The sequence below is a fragment of the Anarrhichthys ocellatus genome, unplaced genomic scaffold (assembly GCF_004355925.1).
Source record: "Anarrhichthys ocellatus isolate YVR2014 unplaced genomic scaffold, GSC_Weel_1.0 scaffold30, whole genome shotgun sequence".
In the NCBI taxonomy this organism is placed as follows: domain Eukaryota; kingdom Metazoa; phylum Chordata; class Actinopteri; order Perciformes; family Anarhichadidae; genus Anarrhichthys; species Anarrhichthys ocellatus.
Genome location: NW_022280060.1, coordinates 3,872,508 through 3,894,385, shown reverse-complemented (window position 1 = coordinate 3,894,385; position 21,878 = coordinate 3,872,508). Strand labels below are relative to the sequence as shown.

Sequence of the window (21,878 nt, the reverse complement as noted above, 5' to 3'; positions counted from 1 at the left end):
CTCTCTTTGCCTCGTCCTTCACTTTCAGTTTCTCCCTCGACACTTGTCCCTTCCTGTTAGCCCTCTCAATCCTGCTTTCTCTCTCTCTATCTGCTGTCTATCACCCTGCATCCCTCCTTCAACGCTCACTGTGATGAGGTTTTTGTTGTTGTTGTGTTGCTTTACCACCTTCCTGTGTTTAAAGAGGTGTGGGAGGTGTTGATGTGAGCTCACTTTCACGCATACTGTAGTCGGCCTATTAGCTGGCTCACTGTTTGTATGTTTGTGTGTACAAGTCTAATGTGTAGATTCTTTTATCTAGTGTCTTTGAGGGAAGCATGTTTCCCTCGTGTTTATAACTGTAGTTTCTTCTGGCTGACAACTTTGAGGCTGTTTATTCATTTTTCAGCTCGGGGCCCGATGTAAGGGTAGAGACAAACTTCACAAAGCTTTTCACAGCATCTGATCTTGGCCCTGGAGTACAAAAACTTCCATGCTAATCCACCTGTTCTGCATGTACATGCTGTCTATATTTTCTGTTCCGCTCTCTCCGCTAAGAGCACAGCAGGGCAGTCCACAGTACACAGCTGTGATTACAACCATAATAATACTCATCATTAGTCGACAATAATGTTGACGGAAAAATGGATTGAAAGGTTACTTGAGCCTCTGCTGAATCTTTGGAGTAATTTGTAGAAGCAACTGGAGAATTGTGTAGATAAAAGCTGGATGATTATACTAGAGCAGAGGTCTTCAACAGGGGGTCCGCGGAGGTACTGCAGGGGGTCCGCGAAATTTTTGGTTGATTAGACAATTAAAAAAATAAATAAATTAAAAATAAATGTTTTCCTCTAAACATGAATCTGTCCATTATTTTAATAGTTCAGTATTGTATGAAAGATAACACGTATCTTTATGCATGGCAGTGGCACTAATAGGCCATCACTCATTTTTCGTTTCCACATTTAAAATTAAAACATCAATTTGAATAGCTTGTATGATTATCATGCAATTGAAAGACAATGTTGATATTGGCATTAGTATCAGCTGACAAGGTGTGTTTATAAATGGCAGTGGCACGGCCCCCCTGCTCACTGTACCTTGCACATGTTTAAAATAAAAACATGAATATATGAACCTGTGTATTATTTGAATAGCTTAGTATTGAATGCACAATAAAGAGGTATACACGGTACTAGGCCCATTTAATATAAAACACATTTTTATACAATATATACAGTCGGGGGTCCCTGCTCCATCTCTCTATCAGTTTGGGGGTCCTTGGCCTGAAAAACATTGAAGACCCCTGTACTAGAGGTTATGCATGTTTTTCATTAACTCTAGAAATTTGAAATTGAGATTTGTGTAATGATTTTCTATATTCCACACTTTGTTTTAGTCCAAACTTGATGTGACTTTCTGTGAATTCATTTTCACATTGTGGTTGTATAATGTAATAAATCAATTTGAAATAGTTAAAGTTAAAGGGGTAAAACATGCAAAGCTGCCAGCCCATTTAATAAAGCTTTTCCAGACATGGTCGGTCTGTGAGGCGATCCGCCACTTAGGTCCAGTCTGAAATATTTAAAAAGTTATCGGATGGATTGCTATGACATTATGGGTAGACATTCACATTTCACTCTGAAACAACCCTGACTTTTCCTGTGGTGGCACCATCAAGTCCACTGGCTTATTGGTTTATGACCAAAAATCCCCCACAAAACTAATGACATTCCCACCAGCCTCAGCTGTGCGTTGTGTTTGGTGCTAATTAGCAGATGTCTGCATGCTAGCACATTAAACTAAATGTTGTCATCCGAGCTTCTCTGTGCTTTGTTGCCTGACCGGCTGTCGTGCCTTTTAGTGCATGTTAGTGCATGTGAGCGTGCCCTACAGGCTAGCTCAGGGACACCACTCTGCTGTCATACAGCAGTTTAGCTGATAAGTGTAGCACTGTTAGCTGACAGCACTGTTGCTGTTGTTTGCACCATTACCACTGTTAGTAGGCTACCGTTAGCTGCTAGTCGGCCGCCACCATGTTGAGAGCCGCGTGAAAGCAATAGATATGCTCTGATTCGAATTGAGCACCCTCAAATAATATACCTGCTTAACATCAACATGTTAGCATTGTTTTTGTCAGCATGTTAGTACGGACTTTAGCATTATGCTTAAAGCAACGCCGTTCTGCAAAAGTACAGTCTCACAGAGATGCTAGTGTGGCTGCTTAGTGCCTTACTCAATAGCTAGATTTCCACCCTGATGTAGCGCAAATGTTAACAACATTTTCAGAAAATCACGTAATAATGCGCCTTTCTCTCCACTGCTGTTATGTGAATAACTTGGAGTGGGTTCATCAAGATACACAGCGTCAGTCAAACCTCAAACAAAGGGGAAAATGTAGAAAAGAAGATGGAAATATTGCATTTCTGTTTGTGTCATGTAGTAATTTGAGGAAAGTTACAGTCTCCAGTTTGCTCCACACAGATCTGATGCAATTTTTTGTCTCTTCAGTGAAGCGTAAACCTCAGTGAACGCTTAAGTCAAATTCTTTCTGTATGGCTCGATTTTTATGTCTGTTTTCATTTTACTTTTATCAACAGAAAACTTTTCCGCCTCAGCCAGACATGAAACACAATTTAGTATTATTTTGAGGGTTTTTTTCTTGAATTTCCAGCGTTTTCACTCAGGTATGGTTATACACAAATAAAAACAGAAACAGTATTAATGTTAATGAAAATTAATGTTTTAAAACATTATTTTCTTTCACAATTTATACGATGCCACTTCACCCTGAGACTACTAAGCCAGTTGTGTAGTCTGGCACCAGATCCTAGGAGATCCTGAGGTCAGGTCGCCCTGGTCACACTCACTTGGTCACAGCATGAGCTGAGTGAGTTGGTGTGTGTGTGTGTGTGTGTGTGTATGTGTGTGTGTGTGTGTGTGTGTGTGTGTGTTTTGATGGCCCCTCCCCATCTCTCCGAATCCCTCTGTAGCAGTGAAAGACTACTTCTGGGAACTAATTTGACTTACCTCATCAGACGGATGCTTTGGTTTGCATTGGGTCTTTCAGTCCACCTCTTTGTTTGTTCTTTCTGTCTGTTAGCTCTTGCAGTTTAAGTTCCACATTTTTTTTACCACTTGCAAAACGATCTCTATCTCGTCCCTGTCTCAGCCCTGGCCTCCTCATCGATCTTTTTTTCTCTGTGTAAAAAGTCTCCCGCTGGCATGTCTGTAGTCTGTAGTGTTTGTGGATGTGAGGACACGGCAGCAACGGCCGACATATGGGAAATACAGTATGACGTGTTTACTTTATTTTCATTAGCTTGCCTGACATTTTATGTTACTTATTTGACGCTATGCTATAGAGGAACTACAGAGCGAGGGGGGGGAATACAGTAGGTAGAAAGGGAGTTAATTTCCCTTCTTTTGATGGAAAGTGTGCTCACAAGAGAGTTCACTGCGGGACAGAATTTAGAGTCAGACAAGTTCACCAGCTCGAGTGCTTGTGTTGTCTCAGCCGTATGCCTTTATGGTAAAAACATGTTTCTATTTCTTAATGTTTTCAACGAGAGAGGAATATTATATATTATCTGCTTTTAAAAAAAGAAGTGCATCCAATATTATGGGCTGTGTTTATTTTTGGCTGTTAAACTCCAAAAGGGCAGTCAGAAATTGGATCAGGTGTCCCTGGAGCAGCTCTGGACATTTTGCTGCTTATGTAACAGTAGAGAACGTCTACATTTTCTCTCACCAATAACCATGTCTATCTCCTCAATCACAGCTGTGCAGAAAAAAACAAACAAGGGCTTTTTTTTCAATTGATGATTTAATGTTCTCAGCCAGGAAGAGAGATTAGAGCGTGTGTGTTGGTGGGATCATGTGAGCTTTGGGGAGGGATGCCATTTCGGAGCGAGACAATGCCCTCCCCCATCCACCCATCGTCCCATCCATCCATCCATCCACTGCTCCCCTCCTTCCTATCTCCATCCCTCTCTCCGTCCCCTCCTCCTCTGCCTCCCACCTTCTTGACAGCTGGCCTGCTGAGCTGCAGATACTTACCCGGGGATAAGAGGATTTACTGACACAATTGATCAGACATCAACCTCATTTAGCACAGAAATTAATGTTTAAAGGGTGGTGATTTTGTGCTCGTGTGCATAAAAGAGTTTGTTTTGTCTCTTTTAATGTGAAAGTCGACCAGTGAGCGTCCTCGCGAGGAGTGCGTGTGTCAGACGAGGGTTCGCGGCTGGCACTTATGAGCTGGATTGGCAGGGAAGAGATTTCTTAATTACATGTCCGCTGTATGTAACGAGCTCTGCAGACTGACCCTCTGATTGCTTTATGACGCGTTCTGCTCGCTGTCACTTGGTCGATGTCAGCCTCAGATATGAGCATACGACATATGCAGACACATACAACATGGTATTAAACAGATCGATGCACACGCTGAGGATCTGTCTTCATAGGGCTAATCTGATAGATATTGAGTTGTTCAGGAGTCGATTTGCTGCTCCCACCCCAGTCACTCATCTCTCACTGCCCCCCCCCCCCCAACATAGACTCCTATTGCTAGTCTGCTCTCCAGACAGGAGATATTATTAGCTTGTGGGCCATGGGCTTATTGAATTACCTCACAGTGGAGTGCTCCATCCAGCCTCTACCCAGTAATTAACAGTGAGGGATTTAGAGGGGTTTGTGGTCTTTGATGATTCTTTAAACCTGTTGATCATCACATCATTGTGATACATTTGTGGCTTTGGCTATTCCCTGCCACAAATGTGGGAATTTGTTTGACCTACATAAATGATCATCTAAAGCACACGTGTCAAACTCAAGGCCCGCGGGCCAAATCCGGCCCGCCACGTCAATTTATGTGGCCCGCGAATCCACCAGCAAAAGAAAAAAAGTTTGTTTTTTTTTCTTTTAATTTTGGAAAATAAAATTTAAGTTAGACTTGAAAATAAAAATATCCCCATGGTCGAAATTATGAGATACAAAGTTGAAATTATGAGATAGCATGTTGTCTGTGTACCGACATTAAAACTATCAGGTGGACAGGAGAGGGAACAGCCCGTAAAGAGGTTTTCCAACAAGTGATTGAGTTGAAAAAGATCGACAAATAATCCCAAAATGTCCACGAAGAGAAAAATTGATGCAGAGGGAAGAAGATGTAATTTAAGATGGGAAAGCGAATACATGTTTGTGCTTCAGGGAGAACAAACGGGTCTGTCTTCTGTGTGTATGACGCGTGTCGGTGATGAAGGATACAATTCACGTCGGCATTTTGACACCAACCACGGAGCAAAATTTAGCCTCCAAGAAAAACATAAAATTGTCCAAGAATTAAAAGGCAGACTGCAATCACTGCAGAATGTATTTACAAAAGCTACAGCCCAGTGCATGCTAAAGGTATGTGAGCAGGTGTGCTCCGATCAGATACAGACTTTTACAAATGTCAGTTTGTGAAGAAACACCATCGCAGACCGAGTTCAGGAACTAGCAGCAATCTAACAACACAGCTAGCTAAGAGATGAGATACATCATCTATCAATGTTTGTAAGAGGCTCAAGGCAGACCTGACTCTCAGTGAGGAGCTCTTGGATGTAGCTGCCATGCACGGGACGACGACAGGGAGGGACATTAGTGATGCAGAGAGGTGACAAAAATAGCTTTGAACAAAGTTAATGTAATAACTTGTGTTTGATGATATTTGTCTTTGTTATTTTCTTTAAAAGTTTGATCATTGATAGAGTAATGTGGGTTTCTTAACCCTAAATTAAAATGATTTATGTTATAATAACAGAAATGTGCTTAAATATCATTTTACATTCATATAACTGCCTGTACAATATTTTTACAGTTGAATAAACAATAATTAAAAGCAGAGACAGTCATTTAACAATATGTTAGGAGTAGTTACAGTTATACAGTCTTACAGTTACAACCGGCCCTTTGAGGGAAACCATGATGCTGATGTGGCCCGGAGTGAAAATGAGTTTGACACCCCTGATCTAAAGCATACAGCAGCTGTGTGATGATGATGACGAGGAAATCGGAAATTGTTTACATTGGAGATGTTTCGACTCTGTAATCGTTTGACAATATAAGATGCTTTCAAGAACTTGAAATACTTGAAACTGAGAAAAGCAGCAAATCTTGATAGACGAGAAGCTGGAGACAGAGAATGGTTTGCAGTTTTGCTTAACAGTTGACTTTAATAAATGATCTAGATAGTTGAAGATTCATTTCAGCACTTTCAATTTCACAATTTCCTAGTTTCAGCACTAGCTCACAGTATATCTTGGGACCACTACCCTTCTGTCCAGTACTGTACGTGGTGCCATTCTCCAGTCCTTGTACCATGTGTGTCAGTGTACATATAGTCGTCTGCGGAAGACCATATATGTCTAGCAAATATTATTTATCCAGATATAAGTACAGTTCTTTCACTAATATCACAAATGCAAATTTCTGTTTATTTTCTATATACAGTAGTTATAATGGTTTCATATTAGGACTGAACAATAAACTGAATTGAGCAAAATTGCCTACAATAACATTATCCTATTAAATAACTCTATGACATATTCAAAATGGCAACAACACGTAACAAACTAATCAGTCCAAAGTTCAGTCCAGGTGGTTGTACTATAATAATCAGGACAAAGAGGTGAGCCGGCACATGAAAGAAAATGTCATATGCGAAGGTAAAAATAGAGTTTGCTACATTTGTTGCTGTTATAGTTACTTCATCAATTTCTCATGATTACTGTACATCCCTATCCCCTTCCCTAGTTCAGATCAAACTTTGATGGTCTGCTGTATTAAGGGCATAACATTAGGCGCCGGTGATTCACTTTGTAGGTTGTACGTCCCCTCTGTGCAGTCATTTCTGAGAATGATGAGTGTAACTGTAGGCTGCTGCAGATAGGAACCTTTTTGAACTTGGTTCAGGAGTTTGGCAACAGGCAACCTTTGATTTGTGACGCTAGCGTTCAAAGGTGCCCTTCGCTGCTCTGTCTGTTTGTTTGCAAACCCAAATAGATGCTTGAGTTGCTGCAGCACTGTATAGGTTTAAACTAGGGCTGCACGATTATGGCCTAAATGGTAATCATCATTATTTTAATGATGATTATTCCTTGATTTTAGGGACAAAATATTTGTGCTTGTGAACAAATCTTTGCCTCAAATGCAGACTGGTCCTTATTCACAGTGCATCTCCTAGAAGCAATTTAAAATAGTACACAAGCTTTTTTACACTAAACGTACTACTGCTTATGCTTTCAAGTTGTGCTAGGCTACATTCCTGCAAATGCATCAAATTATGACTTAAAAAACACTCAATTCAGTGCATCGTTGTGCAGACGGGCAATACTAGTATTGCTCGATGGCCTCCTGGTGGCTGTCTGTTAGTTTAGGAACGCTTGATTCGACATGCAGCAGAGTTTCTGAGCGCAGAAAACTCTCAGTCGATCATGTTAATTTAATTGCTGGAAGACAAAATCGTGATCGCGGTTTAATTTACTGTGCACCCCTAGGTTGAAACTGACAGGAAGCTGTGGAACTAAATCTGTGTGAATTCTGCGAGTGTCTTATGATTTTTTTTAGGCTGTCTGTGAACAACCTCCCGGTGATTGCTAATGTACCTTCCTCTGCTGTGCAACGTGTGATAGGCGTGTACATTCCAGGGGCTTCTTTGTTTCGAGGTGATTTACATAGAATAGAGATGGAACAGCCGGTTGAGGCGGGTCATTCGAGGATAGGCCCCTTTGAGCCGCTCTGGGCCGATTTATGCTTCCTCCGCTGAACATGTTGGCCTCCTTCCACACACATACACATACACACACACACACACACACTCCCCTCACAAAGCATGCTCAACTCGCCAGCCATTCCCTTTCAGGCATCCCGCCACCAGCTGACTGTCCATGTGGTTTTGTGCTCTCCTGTGTACTGCAGACTCTCAGGTCTGGCCAACATGCAGCCATCTTTGGTTTTGTCCTAAGCACGCGGGTTATGTTGAAGACTTGAATTGCAATGTCATGGTGGAAAATGTACACTTCACCAAGACAGAGACTGAATAGGTTCTTAAATAGGAATGCACCTCATGGCTATTTTTTATTTATTCTTAATTGATCTTCTATTGTTTTTCTAATCAGCTAATCTAGAAAATGGCAGAAATGTTCAACTAATCGATTAATCAGCGTAAGTTTGGCGTTATTGGTCTGCTAGTTCCTAGCAACATAAAATACATGTTTGGGACCAGAGAAGATAATGTCCTTCTAATCCTGCACCTTGACATTTTGTGTAAGTGTGTGTGCATTTGAGTTTGGGGCTGTTGCTTCGCTTGTTTGTCTTGATTTCAAGCTTATGAGAAAGTGTGAAAGTGTAGACACAATGCAGTACAAGTATAAGTATAAGCATTGATGCCCTGCTCAAGGTTGTGAGTTTAGTTTTAAATGGGGCCCGTATACCCCACCACTCTTCTTTTAAATACTTTTTTCCATGTAACAAACTTTATCTTCTGGCCTGGGCGATCGGGATACTTTTTAGTCTCGATGTCTGCGAGAACACGTTGGTAAATTGTTGGCTGGAGTGACGATAGGCTCTGTTACTGTATCTCAGCACTTCTAGAATAGAATGGATCTTTGCGAGCCCAGAAGGGAATTTGTCATGCACATAAAGAGAGGGGTCAGCGCACAAAATCAGACACAGTACATGCTGTACAGTCCTCATCCATTACATAAGCTCGTTATTTAGAGGAATCTGCCCTCCAAAGAGCTGGGAATACACTCCCGCCATTGTAGAATTTAAATCTAGGTAGCACTTCCAGGCAGTAGCATACAGTTTAAAGAGTTTGGTGCTTATGAATTGTATTTTACTGCAATATGTCTTGTGTGTCCAGTCAGCTCTGTTGGAGAGAGGGAGGCCCCAATACATATTTGTCTGCCAGGGTTCACTCATGGAGGGCTGGAGAAAGTGGGCGAATGGGAGAGGGGGTGGAGAAGCTGTAGTCTCAGCACTAAACAGGAAGTTGCACAACATCTGTTCCTTGGCATACAGAGAGAGAGTGAATGGTCAGCTGTGTGTTTTAACAGTGTTTCCTCACGTTAAAAAAAAAAAAAAGTGCATCAAGGCAGACAATGTGACATTCCTCTTTGTTTCTCAATTCCCTGAAATCTGAAAGCCACTGTCTTGCATTGCTCAAACTTTCCATTTCCTTAAAATAGAGTCGTGATATCCAGTGGAGAAGAAACTAATGTGCACTTAATCACCGTCAGAGGTTAAGTATCAGAGCAGCATTTCAAAACGATTGCAAAGTATTTAGCAAGTCTGTTTAAACTTTCAGATAGACTGCAAACTGCAGTCACATGCACAATCAGTCCAAACATTATTTGTGGACATAAGCAACTACTTTACAGTGAAGACACCAAGAAACACATCTTTGTAAACATTGGAGACGTTGCTGTGACAACCACTGCCTGTGGGCGAGTACATCGTTTGAGTTATTATAACCGTGTCAAATCAATTCCTTATTTGTGTATTCCACATGAAAAAAAGATTTCAAAGTGATGACAGGAACAGGAAACACAAATTGATATGTGAAATTCAAATTAAGAACCAAACTATACAAAAAGAGAGTTATAAGATGTCATCCTATATGTAGTCATCCTGGTATGTACATACATTATACATGTCCTTACCGTCAGCAACCTATAAGAACATCCTGTTCACCCACCGAGTATTTACCAAGCACTAGCAGGAGTCAAAACTAGGAAAACTCATTTGTCTCGATAATGCTCAGCACATGACTGCATCACCACCGGTAAGATTGGGAGTCTTCCAACCATATATACTGGCATGTGTAATGATACAAATAAAGAAGAGTATTGGTGACAAATATATAGAGACACGGATTAAAATTGGTGTGGTGGACGTTTGATTAGAGATCATTAGATCATAAAACAAGCCTGTGTGAGTGAGTCTTTGGACAAGTTGTATAGAAAGGGTCTTTTCCTAAATCTAGCTTCCATGCAGAGCGGGAGCATTCGGATTTAGTCTTTAGAACAATAGACATGGAGAACTCATGGGGGACTCCTCTGGTTGCAAAAAGAAGTCTGATTGTATAGAAGTCTATGAGAACCCTACTTCTCACTTGATTTATTACCTCAGTAAATATTGTGAACATGAGTTTATGGTCTCAACCAATGGTAGTTTCAAGTCGTCTTCAATACAGCATGATGTTCATTTAGTAAATGATGGTCCATTTAGAATAAAACAGATGAGAGTTTATGGTTGAAAAAGAAGAAAAATTACCTTTGTTTGCCTCTTTTTAAGAAACAAAAACACAGGTGCTGTTCATTGCGTGCCATGCTACCTCTATACACGTAATAAATTTGACATTTAATTAAGAACCGTGTCATTGGGCCTGGTGTCACACTGCGAATCCGTGTGTGTGTGTGTGTGTGTGTGTGTGTATAGAGGTGGGTGGGCGGATGGTGCACTGACACACAAACAGAAGCTTTTGAATTTTCTGAGCATTCAGATTAAGCCAGATGCGCATATGGTGGCATGTCACTCTTCATCAGTAACATTTCGCTCAAACAAAAACAGTTTTATTCATTTCTTTGAGTCATCAACGTTAGCCCAGAGAGGCGCTTATTGCATTTGTCTGTAAGAGAACAGGCAGTGACAGTTTGTGGCATTTGCCTGTGCAAGAAAGTACATTTTGATCCTTACATGTGCATACTGTACATGTATGTTGGTATTTTTAATATGTGTTGATGATGAATGAATGTGCTCACAGCTACATCACATGGATGAACTTACACACCACGCCCCAAAATGTGTATATGTGCTATACTGTCATTTCCCATAGCTGGTCCTCTCATTTTAAAGTGAATGCTAATTTTGCCACTGGTCTGTTGGATGTTTGCCATGTAGGCTATATAGATGGAAGACGCGTTTCCACTTCCTACCACTGTACAATAGTGAAGTCAAAATATCCCAGACACAGGAGCTGCCATCTTGATATTTTTACATCATTTGAAGGCAGGGTCTGCGCTGTAGTCATCGATAGGGCTGGAGTCGCAGTATCGAGGCCTTCCTGAGCCAATCACAAGCCCGGGCTTGTTAGCGTGAGTCGGCTAGCTGCTACGTTAGCACAACGATAGCTGTTTGGCTCGAAAGACACAACAACTAACCACGGTATACCTGCTACATTTATGATCAAACTGACACATATTCTACGACACTTTGTCGCGACTACTTTGCTCAGAGCAGCTGTCAATCACAGCTGTCGATCATGATGTCTCACCCTCTTTTTCAGAGCATTAAATAGCTAATCAATACCAAACATATCACAAAAATGAACACTTAAATGTACATCCGCATGATAAGAACTGACTGTCCATCTTTATATTTAGGCTATGGTTTGCCTTCGCTACTTCATAAGTTGATAATATGTCATTGTTGGTGCGTTGGTCCCTTATGACAGGTTTAAGCAATATGATTTATTATAATGGATGCATTCGGTTACCTAATCAACTGGTAACTCAGTATAAATCTTTTTATCTTGTGTGTCCTCATTCGTTTTAACACATTCTTCCTTCTCCTCCAGACTCTTCGGGGCCAATGACCCACAGCCACCCTCCTCTCATGGGTGGCATGGTCGGCCACCCGTCAGTCATCAGCACCTCCAGGCCCTTAGCGTCCCCAATGTCCAATTTGGGCTCTCCAATGAACGGCCTGGCCTCGCCCTACCCCGTCATCACATCTTCCCTGGGTTCGCCCTCTATATCGTTGCCGTCCACGCCCAACATGAACTTCGGACCACTCGGCAGTCCACAGGTGAGAAAATGTGTGGGTGTTTTAATGGTCATCAGATAGCTATGGACTTTGTCTTAAAAGGCTTCTTTTTCAGAAGGACTTCAATTTAAACTTTTCACTTGAAGAAAATATACTTTTGTACATTATTAGAGGCCCTGCCTTAACAAAGCTACCGCCTCAGTTAGTGAAAGAAAGACATTTGAAAAACATCAAGCCAAGGTGCTTTAAAACAGAGCGCATGTGTTTGGTCCTCTACACTAACCCTCTATTCATTCCTCCTAAGCTCAACAGAGGTTCATATTCTTTCAAATGTCTTCTTTTGGAAAGCATCGTCCCCATTAAACTGTCATGGTCTCTGGTTAATCATGTGCCGCTCATTCTTGGAATCTCTGACAGCAGACCGAGGTTGAAGGTTAGCCATATCCAATGTGTTTGGCAGGCATACCTTGGCTTTCCTCTCTATCTCCTACCCCTCTACCGACCTTTAAAGTTCTCGCCCTGAAAGGTCATCCCTAAATTCTGTGTTACTGCCGTCATGCGAGGGGACTTAAGATGCAGTCCGTCTATTAGCCCTTTAATGGATTACTGAGAGAAAGGAGAAGGAGAAAGAGCAGCCTCTATTTTCTCTGGATTTCTTCACTCTTTCTCACCATTTCTCTTCTTCTTTTTTTTTTTTACCACACTTTCCCTTTCCTTGTCACGTTAGTCTATTTTTTAGTTCCATCTCGATTATGATACCTGAGTTGTTCATGATTCTACAAGAGATCCTTTTGCTGCGAGGTTGCATCTTTAAATAATATAATGACACGAGCATAAGACTACGAGAGAGAGGGCTAATGGAGCTGCTTTCTTAAGGAGGTCTCTTGAATGAACTACAAACCCCACAAGGCTCAGTACTTTGATGCTCATCTGCACATACAGAAACACAGATCAACACACACACAGAGTGCTTTAGAGGCTGGATGGAGGCCAGTGCTGCAGGGCACTGCAGACAATGATATACATTGGTTCAATCACAGTATGGATCTGTGCCTTAAGGGGCAGCCATGGTTGATACAATTATTCGATGTAACCGTCTTTTCACTGCTCGCTGGCCGCCAGTGACCAAGCCTCCATCAGGTCACTGCATCATGCAACATCACATACGATTTTCATGGGTGAACTGAAGTTCATGAACCGTCCACGGCTGACAGAGGCAGGAGCAAATTCATCATTATAGCTGTACAGCCATTCTGGCGGTATTCATGTTTTCTACTATCATCTTGTTCTTACCTCTTTAATCAGTGTTTTCTGATCAGTGTTTTTCATGATATGGCTATTTTATTGCTGCATTTCGTTGTAAACAAACTTGTAACTGCAGCAAGAGAACACATTCCAAACTCAGATTCTATATTAAGTTATGTTGTGTACCATTATATTATGAATTGAAATATACATCAATCAATCTATGAGGGGAAGCTATTTCCACTCATGTGTTTTGAGTTTCACATAGAGGGGGAGGAGGGGGCGGCATTTCATGATCGATTTCATTATTTGCTTAATTAGTGATTAATCATTTGATCCATATTTATTGAAAATAAAAATCAATCAAACCATCTCAGATGAGGTAATCATAAATCATAAGGTCCCCCAGCATGAATAGAGGATAAATACATTGTAAAAGATAGCAACATTGTGTGAGTTCTTTCTTACATGATACATCCTGTATTTTTAAAATCAAGTTTTATTGTTTTTTTACTTCTCTACCATGATAGCCAGCTTTTTTCAAGTCACTCGTGACAATATCCAAAATGATCCCAATGATGGAAATTCACCACGATCAACTTATTGTGAGTGTTTTTAATCACGACCCACGATTAGGTCCTACAGCGTCCCATTCCTGCATGTATGATGCAGCGTGGTCTACATACCATGTATTGTATAAAGAATGTATGATGCATCAATAATCCAGATACAGTGCTTGTAGCAGTTTTCTAAAGCGACATGTCTGAACAACTGTTTGAATGCTCCACAAGACTTCTTTTTTCAAACCATACATTACCATACATACGGTATTTGTGTTGAGTGGTGCGCTGAAGAGGAATAGCTGCTCACTATTGACTCACATAGGCAAGTACGTGGGGGGGCTCAATGCTCATTTATGTGTGACTACCTGCCTTTGGGGCAGCAGGAGAAGGTTGGTGGTGGTTTAGAGAACTAGTGAACTCAAGGAAAACTGAAGGACAGAAAAGAAAAATCTCTTGTATACTCTCCTCTGCTGTAAGGTCACAGTCTGCCATTAGGGGATATTCAGAAGAGTGCACATTGTAAATAAGTGATAGAAAGAGCCTGAGGTGACTGGGAAAGGATGTCCTATATGCAACGCAGCATCAAACATATAGGACAGGGGGGCATGTGTAGGTCAGTCTTGTTGTTGCAACATGGAGTGCAGATGTTTGCAACTAAACAAACAAAAATGCGCCAGCACAAATATGCATCCCGCCCGGCACTCGTCGGAAGGAGAGGGTCAAAGGTCGCAAAGTTGATAAAATCGAAAGTGACATGTGTAGAAGTCAAAGGGACTTGTTGCTCGTGCCAAACACGTTTCAACCCTCATTTCTTAAATGTTTCGGGAGACTGTTTGGGATCACATATGAGACGTTGTAATGTCCCGTGACGCTTTAATTAAGGTGTGAATTGTTGTCGATCCACCTGGGAGGCCATTATAAGAAGCTGATGATAAAAGAAGTCTATAATTTGGACTGGTGTGTAGATAAGAAGTCTTAACAACGTTTATCAAAATCAGAAGACCCTACGCAGGAGTGCCCTCTGCTGTGTTTGTCAGAGAACTGCACTCCCTGCACACGTGACTCCTCTCATCCGCCTCTTCCTGTCAACAAACACTTCAAAACCTCTCAGACTGAAGCCTCAGTCCCACCCACTAATTGAGCATGTGATCGCAGATTCACAGTAAAGTGTGTGGGTGGAGAGAGGAAAAAATAATATGGGTGAAGAAAATGAGAGGAAGGGGGAGAGTGTCATGAGACGGCCTCACACTTGTCACTCTTACTTCCTCCACTGCTCTGTTTAGTTCAGTTCTGGCCACCTAGGCTTAAAATCTTTATCTCCTCTGTCTTCCTGTCATCCTCAGATGAACTCTATGAACAGTGTTAGTAGCTCGGAGGACGTCAAGCCTCCGCCAGGCCTACAGAACCTGGGAAACATCAACTACCAGTGTCTGAGCCCCGGGGGAATGTCAAAGCACATCTGCTCCATATGCGGGGACCGCTCCTCAGGTAATGTTAGAGGGTGAGGCGGGGGGGGCAAATGTACTCTCCCCACTCACCACAAACATCACCACCCAGATAACTGAGGAAAGATAACAAAGGCAGATAGATTTCAAGGTTACTTGTCGGGCTTTTTGTCATTTTTATTAGCGCAATGTTGACTTGTTCTTTGATCATTTCAACAGTGTTATTGGCCTGAAACCAGAAAGCAGCTGCGTTGAGTCAGAAAAGAGAATGCAGGAGTGCAAATTCAGAAAAGGAAATGGATGTGTTTGGAATTGTCAATGGGGTTTTTATTTTCCTCCAAAAAAACACACGACAACTGCAGTGGTTAAGCCACTTCTAAAGCAAGGCAGCCTGGACAGATTGGTAGATTTCAATCTGGCTACAGACCTCATCACAGCACTGATCATCTGGTCGAGTCCTCAGCTGCTTCAGATCATATCTGGAAGACAGGGTCTATGTTGTTGCCATTGGTGATCATAAATCTGAGCAGATAACAATGACATGTTTAGTCCCACCTGAACATGTTCCCTGTAGGTCAAATCAGACATGACAATAATGGGTATTACCACAGCTGCACTCTATTTTATTTTATTTAATGTTTTTGTTTTGTTGTCAGTGTATTTACAAAGGGTTTGCCATTGTGGAGTGAATGCTTTCAATTGTGACACAAAAGATGTCGCCAAATGCAGGTTTACAATATTGTTGCTGATGTCGTTGTCTCTGTGTCCACAGGGAAGCACTACGGCGTGTACAGCTGCGAGGGATGCAAAGGCTTCTTCAAGAGGACCGTCCGTAAAGATCTTACCTACACGTGTCGAGACAGCAAGGAGTGCCTGATTGACAAGCGCCAGCGAAACCGCTGCCAATACTGTCGCTACCAGAAGTGCCTGGCCATGGGCATGAAGAGAGAAGGTGTGTGTGCAGGTGTGATATGCTTTTAAGGATCAGTCTGAGTATGAGCTGCTGGCTTGTGCTCTTGATCATTATTTCCGTCATTACAAATGCATGTTACCCGACAGCAATTCTTTTAAAATGCTAGTCAAGATCCCAAAGAATCCAAAAATACGAATCATGATATGCTCTGTGGAAATATGTACAACGCAATGCATCTTTATGTTCATCTCTGATGGTACGGCGCAGTCATTTTGCACTGTAAGCACCATGTAATTTCAGTGAGGTGCTGGAATAAGCAGATACTAAAATGATCAACAATCAGTTAAACCACTTTAGGTTTTGGACTGCTTTTTGATACCATCATCTTGGACTTAAGAAAACATTTTAAAGTTCAATGAATTGATTCATTTATTTTTGGGTTCAAGTGATTAAGACTCCTTATCTTCCTTGTCTTCTTATAGTCAAACTGTAGAGCAGAGAGACTCTTTTAATATTGTCCAGTGCAGAGTTAACATAAGCATGGCGTGTTGGACCTGAAATACAGTATATGTGTGTTTGTGTGTGCGTGTACAGCGGTGCAGGAAGAGAGGCAGCGTGGAAGGGAGCGAGGGGAGAGCGAGGTGGAATCGACCAGCAGTTTCAACGAGGAAATGCCAGTGGACAAGATCCTGGACGCCGAGCTGGCTGTGGAGCCCAAAACAGAGACGTACAGCGAAGGGAGCCCCAGCAACTCGGTGAGAATCACAGACACTGAGCTTTTGGTTTGGTCAAACCCATGAATTATTATTAATCACTGCTTTTATCACCAGGCTGAGGTGGTACCTAACAAATGGAGGAAAGCTTCGCAATAAATCATACCACCTATAGCTCATAATGTCGAACTTTGGTGTCAGAAAAGAAGTGATTCAACTCAGCGGTCACTTTTGAGGCTGTAGACTGCGTTGCGTTTTCTTTTACCTTTGTGTATGTAAACTTCAAGAATGTCTCAAAACTGTCTTAAATCTAGAGAGGAAGTTGATGACCCAGAAATAACCACAGCTGCACCTGCTAACCGCTCTTTGACACACTTACTGTAGATGTCACCAAAGGAGCTCACCACCACATTCAATGACTTGCTTATTTTTGCATTCTTCCAGACCAACGACCCTGTCACCAATATCTGTCAAGCAGCAGACAAGCAGCTCTTCACCTTGGTGGAGTGGGCTAAAAGGATCCCGCACTTCTCCGAGCTCCCCCTCGATGACCAAGTCATCCTACTACGAGCAGGTAGACACACACACACACACACACACACACACACACAATCCCATGCATGCACCAGAGATATATGCACAAACCTACAGTATATGTGCAGGGAGGAGATGAACAGCATTAAAAACACGTGTTTCTCTGCGACAGTAAACCTTTCTACGACCCGTTGTCCTCGTGGTGGTGCAGCATTTCTTTCAGGGTAGTTATTTGTCCCCAGACAGGCTGTCTATTTGAGTCTTTTACATTTGCTCGCTACATTTGTGCAATCTAGTTTAATGGAGCAGTGATACCAAATATATCTGGACTATTTGACGAGTCCCAGCAGTGCGGTTTGCAGCCACACCAGCGCTGACCCCTGCTGGTGACACACAGGCCTGAAGGAGAAAGTGAAGAAGCCATACAGCAGACCTAATAATAATCATAATAGTGGAAGAATGATACATCATGCGAATTGTGTCGTGTATTATTTGCAAATACTTGAGGATGACTTAAAGGGAGGAATAAAAGGATGAGTTGTTTGTTTTTTTGCATCCAGGCTGGAACGAGCTTCTTATCGCCTCATTCTCGCATCGCTCAGTCACGGTAAAAGATGGCATCCTGTTGGCGACGGGCCTCCACGTCCACAGGAACAGCGCTCACAGTGCTGGAGTGGGCTCCATCTTTGATAGGTAGGTAGCATTTAAAGAAATAAGGCCAGAGTTACTATATTGTCTTATAAAACATTCGGCTTACAACCACTAGCTGCTACACAGCCTCCTCCTGTTGGGCACAGAGCAGCCTCATTTCTATTTTTTTGTCACAAAAGGGAAATATTGTTTTTTATTACTTGCTGTCATATCTGGAGGTTTTCGGATGTTGCGTGCAGTGAAATGCAAAGGGGTTGGTATTAATCAATAACCCTATCAAACTATTGCAGATATATTACAGTCATTTTGTGGTCTGAGGTAGGAAAACGTTTACCAAATGCCCGTATATGCTACTGTTGTCTTCATCAGGGCTCAACAGTAACGATAACAATAAAGCAAGTGAAGTGCCACGTCGGGCTATCGAGCTGGTTGTCAAAAAGAATTAAACACATAGTTTTTTAAGAGCTAATGATGGAAGTAGCTGAAGAGTGAGTCTCTTGTTTCCTTCTCAATAAATGAACCAGAAAATTATGTATTTGCTGTTATTGGATAACTGCTGATAAATAATAACAGCATAAATATATATAAAATAATATTATATACTGTTTATATATATATACACAGTAGTATATTTCTGAGCAACTATACAAGTGAAAAAACATTATTGTTGAACTCTGCTTCTCGGGCATATTTTGGTTTTTTTGCTCTATTGACCTTCATTGTCAAAACTCTCTAACGTGATTCATTTGATCTCCTGCAGAGTCCTGACAGAGTTGGTATCCAAAATGAAAGACATGCAGATGGATAAGACAGAGCTTGGCTGCCTACGAGCCATCGTCCTCTTCAACCCAGGTCAGCTCGGCCTCCAGTCACTGTTCACTTTAATACAATATGCCAGAAAGCAACACCACCTTGGATGGGAAATTAATCTGCATTTTGATTGGCTCTCAGTGTCTAATAAAGGAGATAGATTATGGTCCTAAAGGTGTATTTGTATGTGTTTGACATACAGTACACAATACTGAATTTAATATCATCATGGCAGGCTTGAGGGACTTCTCTATGAACCCATATATTTTTACTTTTAAAGACACTGTGGCTTTGAGATATTGTGGACTGAATGTTTTATTCGCGTGACGTTTGGCCTTACTGTGAGTATTTGTTTGTTTCAGACGCAAAAGGTCTTTCAAACCCATCAGAGGTCGAGGGGCTGAGGGAAAAAGTTTACGCCTCATTGGAGTCGTACACAAAACAGAAATACCCAGACCAGCCTGGCAGGTAGGAGACGCATTACATCACACAGCAACAATCAATATCAAACACCAGTGTTTAATTGCTGCTTTGGCTTGTAAGTAGCAATGAAGATTGCAGATTACTTTACATCACTGCTCAGCCCTTAAACACTTGAAACAGCATTAGATTTAAAAGGATAGAGGCCGTTAGTGTTACTGCTTATAGAAGATGGTTGCAATTGATTTTTTTAATTTACTGTTGGGCGCTAGATAAGATCAACAGATGATGTGAAATTGAAAGTCTACAATGTCAGTCGGCTTCAGCTGTGGACAGAAGAGGAAATAAACTAAATATTACCGTGTTGGATTCTTTCATTTTCTCTGGACGTGTTGATTATGTAACAAAAACAATACTGCATTAAAGGTAGAATTCTTGGATTCAAAATTTCACCAAAAATATTGAAGCATTAGCAGAGGTAAAGAATACTTAAACATCATAAAAGTACTCATTGGTCAAATGCAGATGCATTCAGGATTTCAGGATGTAGGATCTTTTAGTTGTAGGTGTTAGTTCTAGGTCTAAATAAATACACAATTTGATCATAATAAACTGAAGAGCAGTGCATCATATTTTTTGTTTTTGCATAAATCTTGATTGACAAAGTAACTATTAACTGTTGTAAGATAAATGTGGCAGTTTGATATTTCCAAATTAAATGTATTGCAATCAAAAAAACTTTTTTTATTTAATTAAATGAGATGCAATTTTATAGCTTTTGAACAGTAAACATAAAAACTCTTTGTTCTACATAATAGAAGATATTGATTGCTGAAGTCTGCTTCTTCTACTCTCCGTCTCTTCCCGCAGGTTCGCCAAGCTGCTGCTCCGCCTGCCCGCCCTGCGCTCCATCGGCCTCAAGTGTCTGGAGCATCTGTTCTTCTTCAAGCTCATCGGGGACACGCCTATCGACACCTTCCTGATGGAGATGCTGGAGGCTCCGCATCAGATCACATGACCCCAGTCCCCCCCTTCCCCCTGTATATACTCCCACATTGTGAGCGGTATGAAGACGGAATTGAAAAAGACTTGATTCAAATTGTAAAGCAACGTATTTTGTACCAAGCAAAACATTGTAATTAAAATTTTTAAGAGAGGTATTTTGAGGTTGTGGGGAGGGTGGAGTCTTGAGACGGAGCATCAAGTACAATGTCAAAATGAATTCTAATAGAATTGTTAACAGATTTCTTTTGTAAATAGATAATTTCAGGTGTCCGTTTTAAAGCAACCCAATGCAATTTGAAAATAAATCATATTTTATTCAAAGAGGAATTGTATAAAAAACTGAAACCATCCATACATTTCTTAAAACCCATTTGAGAATTCTTACAGAATAAAGTTATTTAAAAATGTGTTTAAAATGTGTTATCTGTCTTGTCTCTTATATAATTTGTTACAAAACTGCATCACAGTTAGAGCTATAGAGGGATCTATAGCTCTATATAGTGCATATATAGTTTGATATTATTTGATCAATATTGTTTGATATATATCAGTATCAGAACAAAAGCTGCCTTTAATATCCAAATGCATTGTTAATTTTCATCCTTGATATTCTGAAACTGCATTTTTGCAGGATAGTATATATATATATATATATATATATATATATGTGTCAGTACACAATTTAGAATTATATTATTTATTTTATTATTTAATAAAAATCATAAATAACTACCCCAATGCTATTATGTTCAACCCAAATATCCACCCAGGGTCTATCAGATATAACTTAAACAATTACCTAAAATCATAAAAACTTGTAGAACATCATCACATATAAAATATACAATCTCTCGACAGAATATCACATTTCTCATCTGCTTAAATCTTGTTTTTTTTGTAATTCCACAGACAAAAGCAGCTCATAAATATTTTCTGTTGAGTGGAAACATCAAAAATGGATGAAGCAACTGTTGTCCGTTAAATACAGTTCTAGTTGTTGCCCAGCAGATGGCGTGCACAGAATGTAAACGCCACAACCGTGTGCTGCTTTCTTCATACAGTAGCCTGGGTTGATATTATCCTCCTCATCTTGTCTGTAGGCCTCTGCATCAGTAACACCTTACTTACTCCTCATAGCAAAGACCTGAAGAAGTAAAGCCTGGTGGTGGTGATGTTATATGGGAATGTAAATGTAAAGAATGACATCAAAATATGAAAAACAACTAATGAATCAGCTTATGTTCACTGATCAGAATATATATATATAAATATATATATGTATATGTGGTCTCACAAGACATTGCAGTACTTTAAAGAAATGCTCAAAATGAGTGGGAACGTGTTTGTAAATACATCAAAAAATACTTCAATAAAAATATGTTGTGTAGGCCTCAAAATGAATGATCAGTCCAGCTCTAGCATATAGTGGGTTTTTTTCTTCTTTTTTTTACGCAACTCTTTATATTTTTCTACTGAAAACATATCTGATCTTTTGAGAAAGCAAGTCTAAAAGAGATCTATATGGTTTATCTCTCTATCAATCAATCCATCCATCCATCTATATATCTATCTATCATACAAAAATAAACAATCTTGAGATACAATGTGACCCTTAAAGTATGGCCTTGCAACCTGCACTTTACTTCCTGAGCACTATATATTTCTTTATAATGAAAGAAAAAAACCTTTCATGTGCGTATAGTAACTTTGTAGCATTCAATGTGGGGAGAGAGAGACAGAGGGAAAGTGAGAGAGAGAGAGAGAGAGAGAGAGAGAGAGAGAGAGAGAGAGA

The 21,878-nt window shown here is 40.7% G+C and overlaps 1 protein-coding gene across 3 annotated transcripts in view; it reads left to right on the top strand.

Moving 5' to 3' along the window:
- The window catches only part of rxrgb (retinoid X receptor, gamma b), a 28,704-nt gene extending 8,211 nt beyond the window's left edge, over positions 1–20,493 (top strand). For 2 of the 3 annotated variants that reach the window (XM_031863929.1, XM_031863931.1), the window contains 9 exons: positions 11,600–11,829; positions 14,939–15,083; positions 15,813–16,004; positions 16,548–16,708; positions 17,111–17,240; positions 17,761–17,893; positions 18,612–18,703; positions 19,024–19,129; positions 19,952–20,493. In XM_031863929.1, the coding sequence (XP_031719789.1) occupies positions 11,600–11,829; positions 14,939–15,083; positions 15,813–16,004; positions 16,548–16,708; positions 17,111–17,240; positions 17,761–17,893; positions 18,612–18,703; positions 19,024–19,129; positions 19,952–20,099 (1,337 nt within the window). In that variant the 3' untranslated portion in view covers positions 20,100–20,493. The remainder of the gene's footprint in view (positions 1–11,599; positions 11,830–14,938; positions 15,084–15,812; positions 16,005–16,547; positions 16,709–17,110; positions 17,241–17,760; positions 17,894–18,611; positions 18,704–19,023; positions 19,130–19,951) is intronic. The other variant, XM_031863930.1, reaches the window with a different exon arrangement.
- The last annotated feature ends 1,385 nt before the right edge of the window (positions 20,494–21,878 follow it).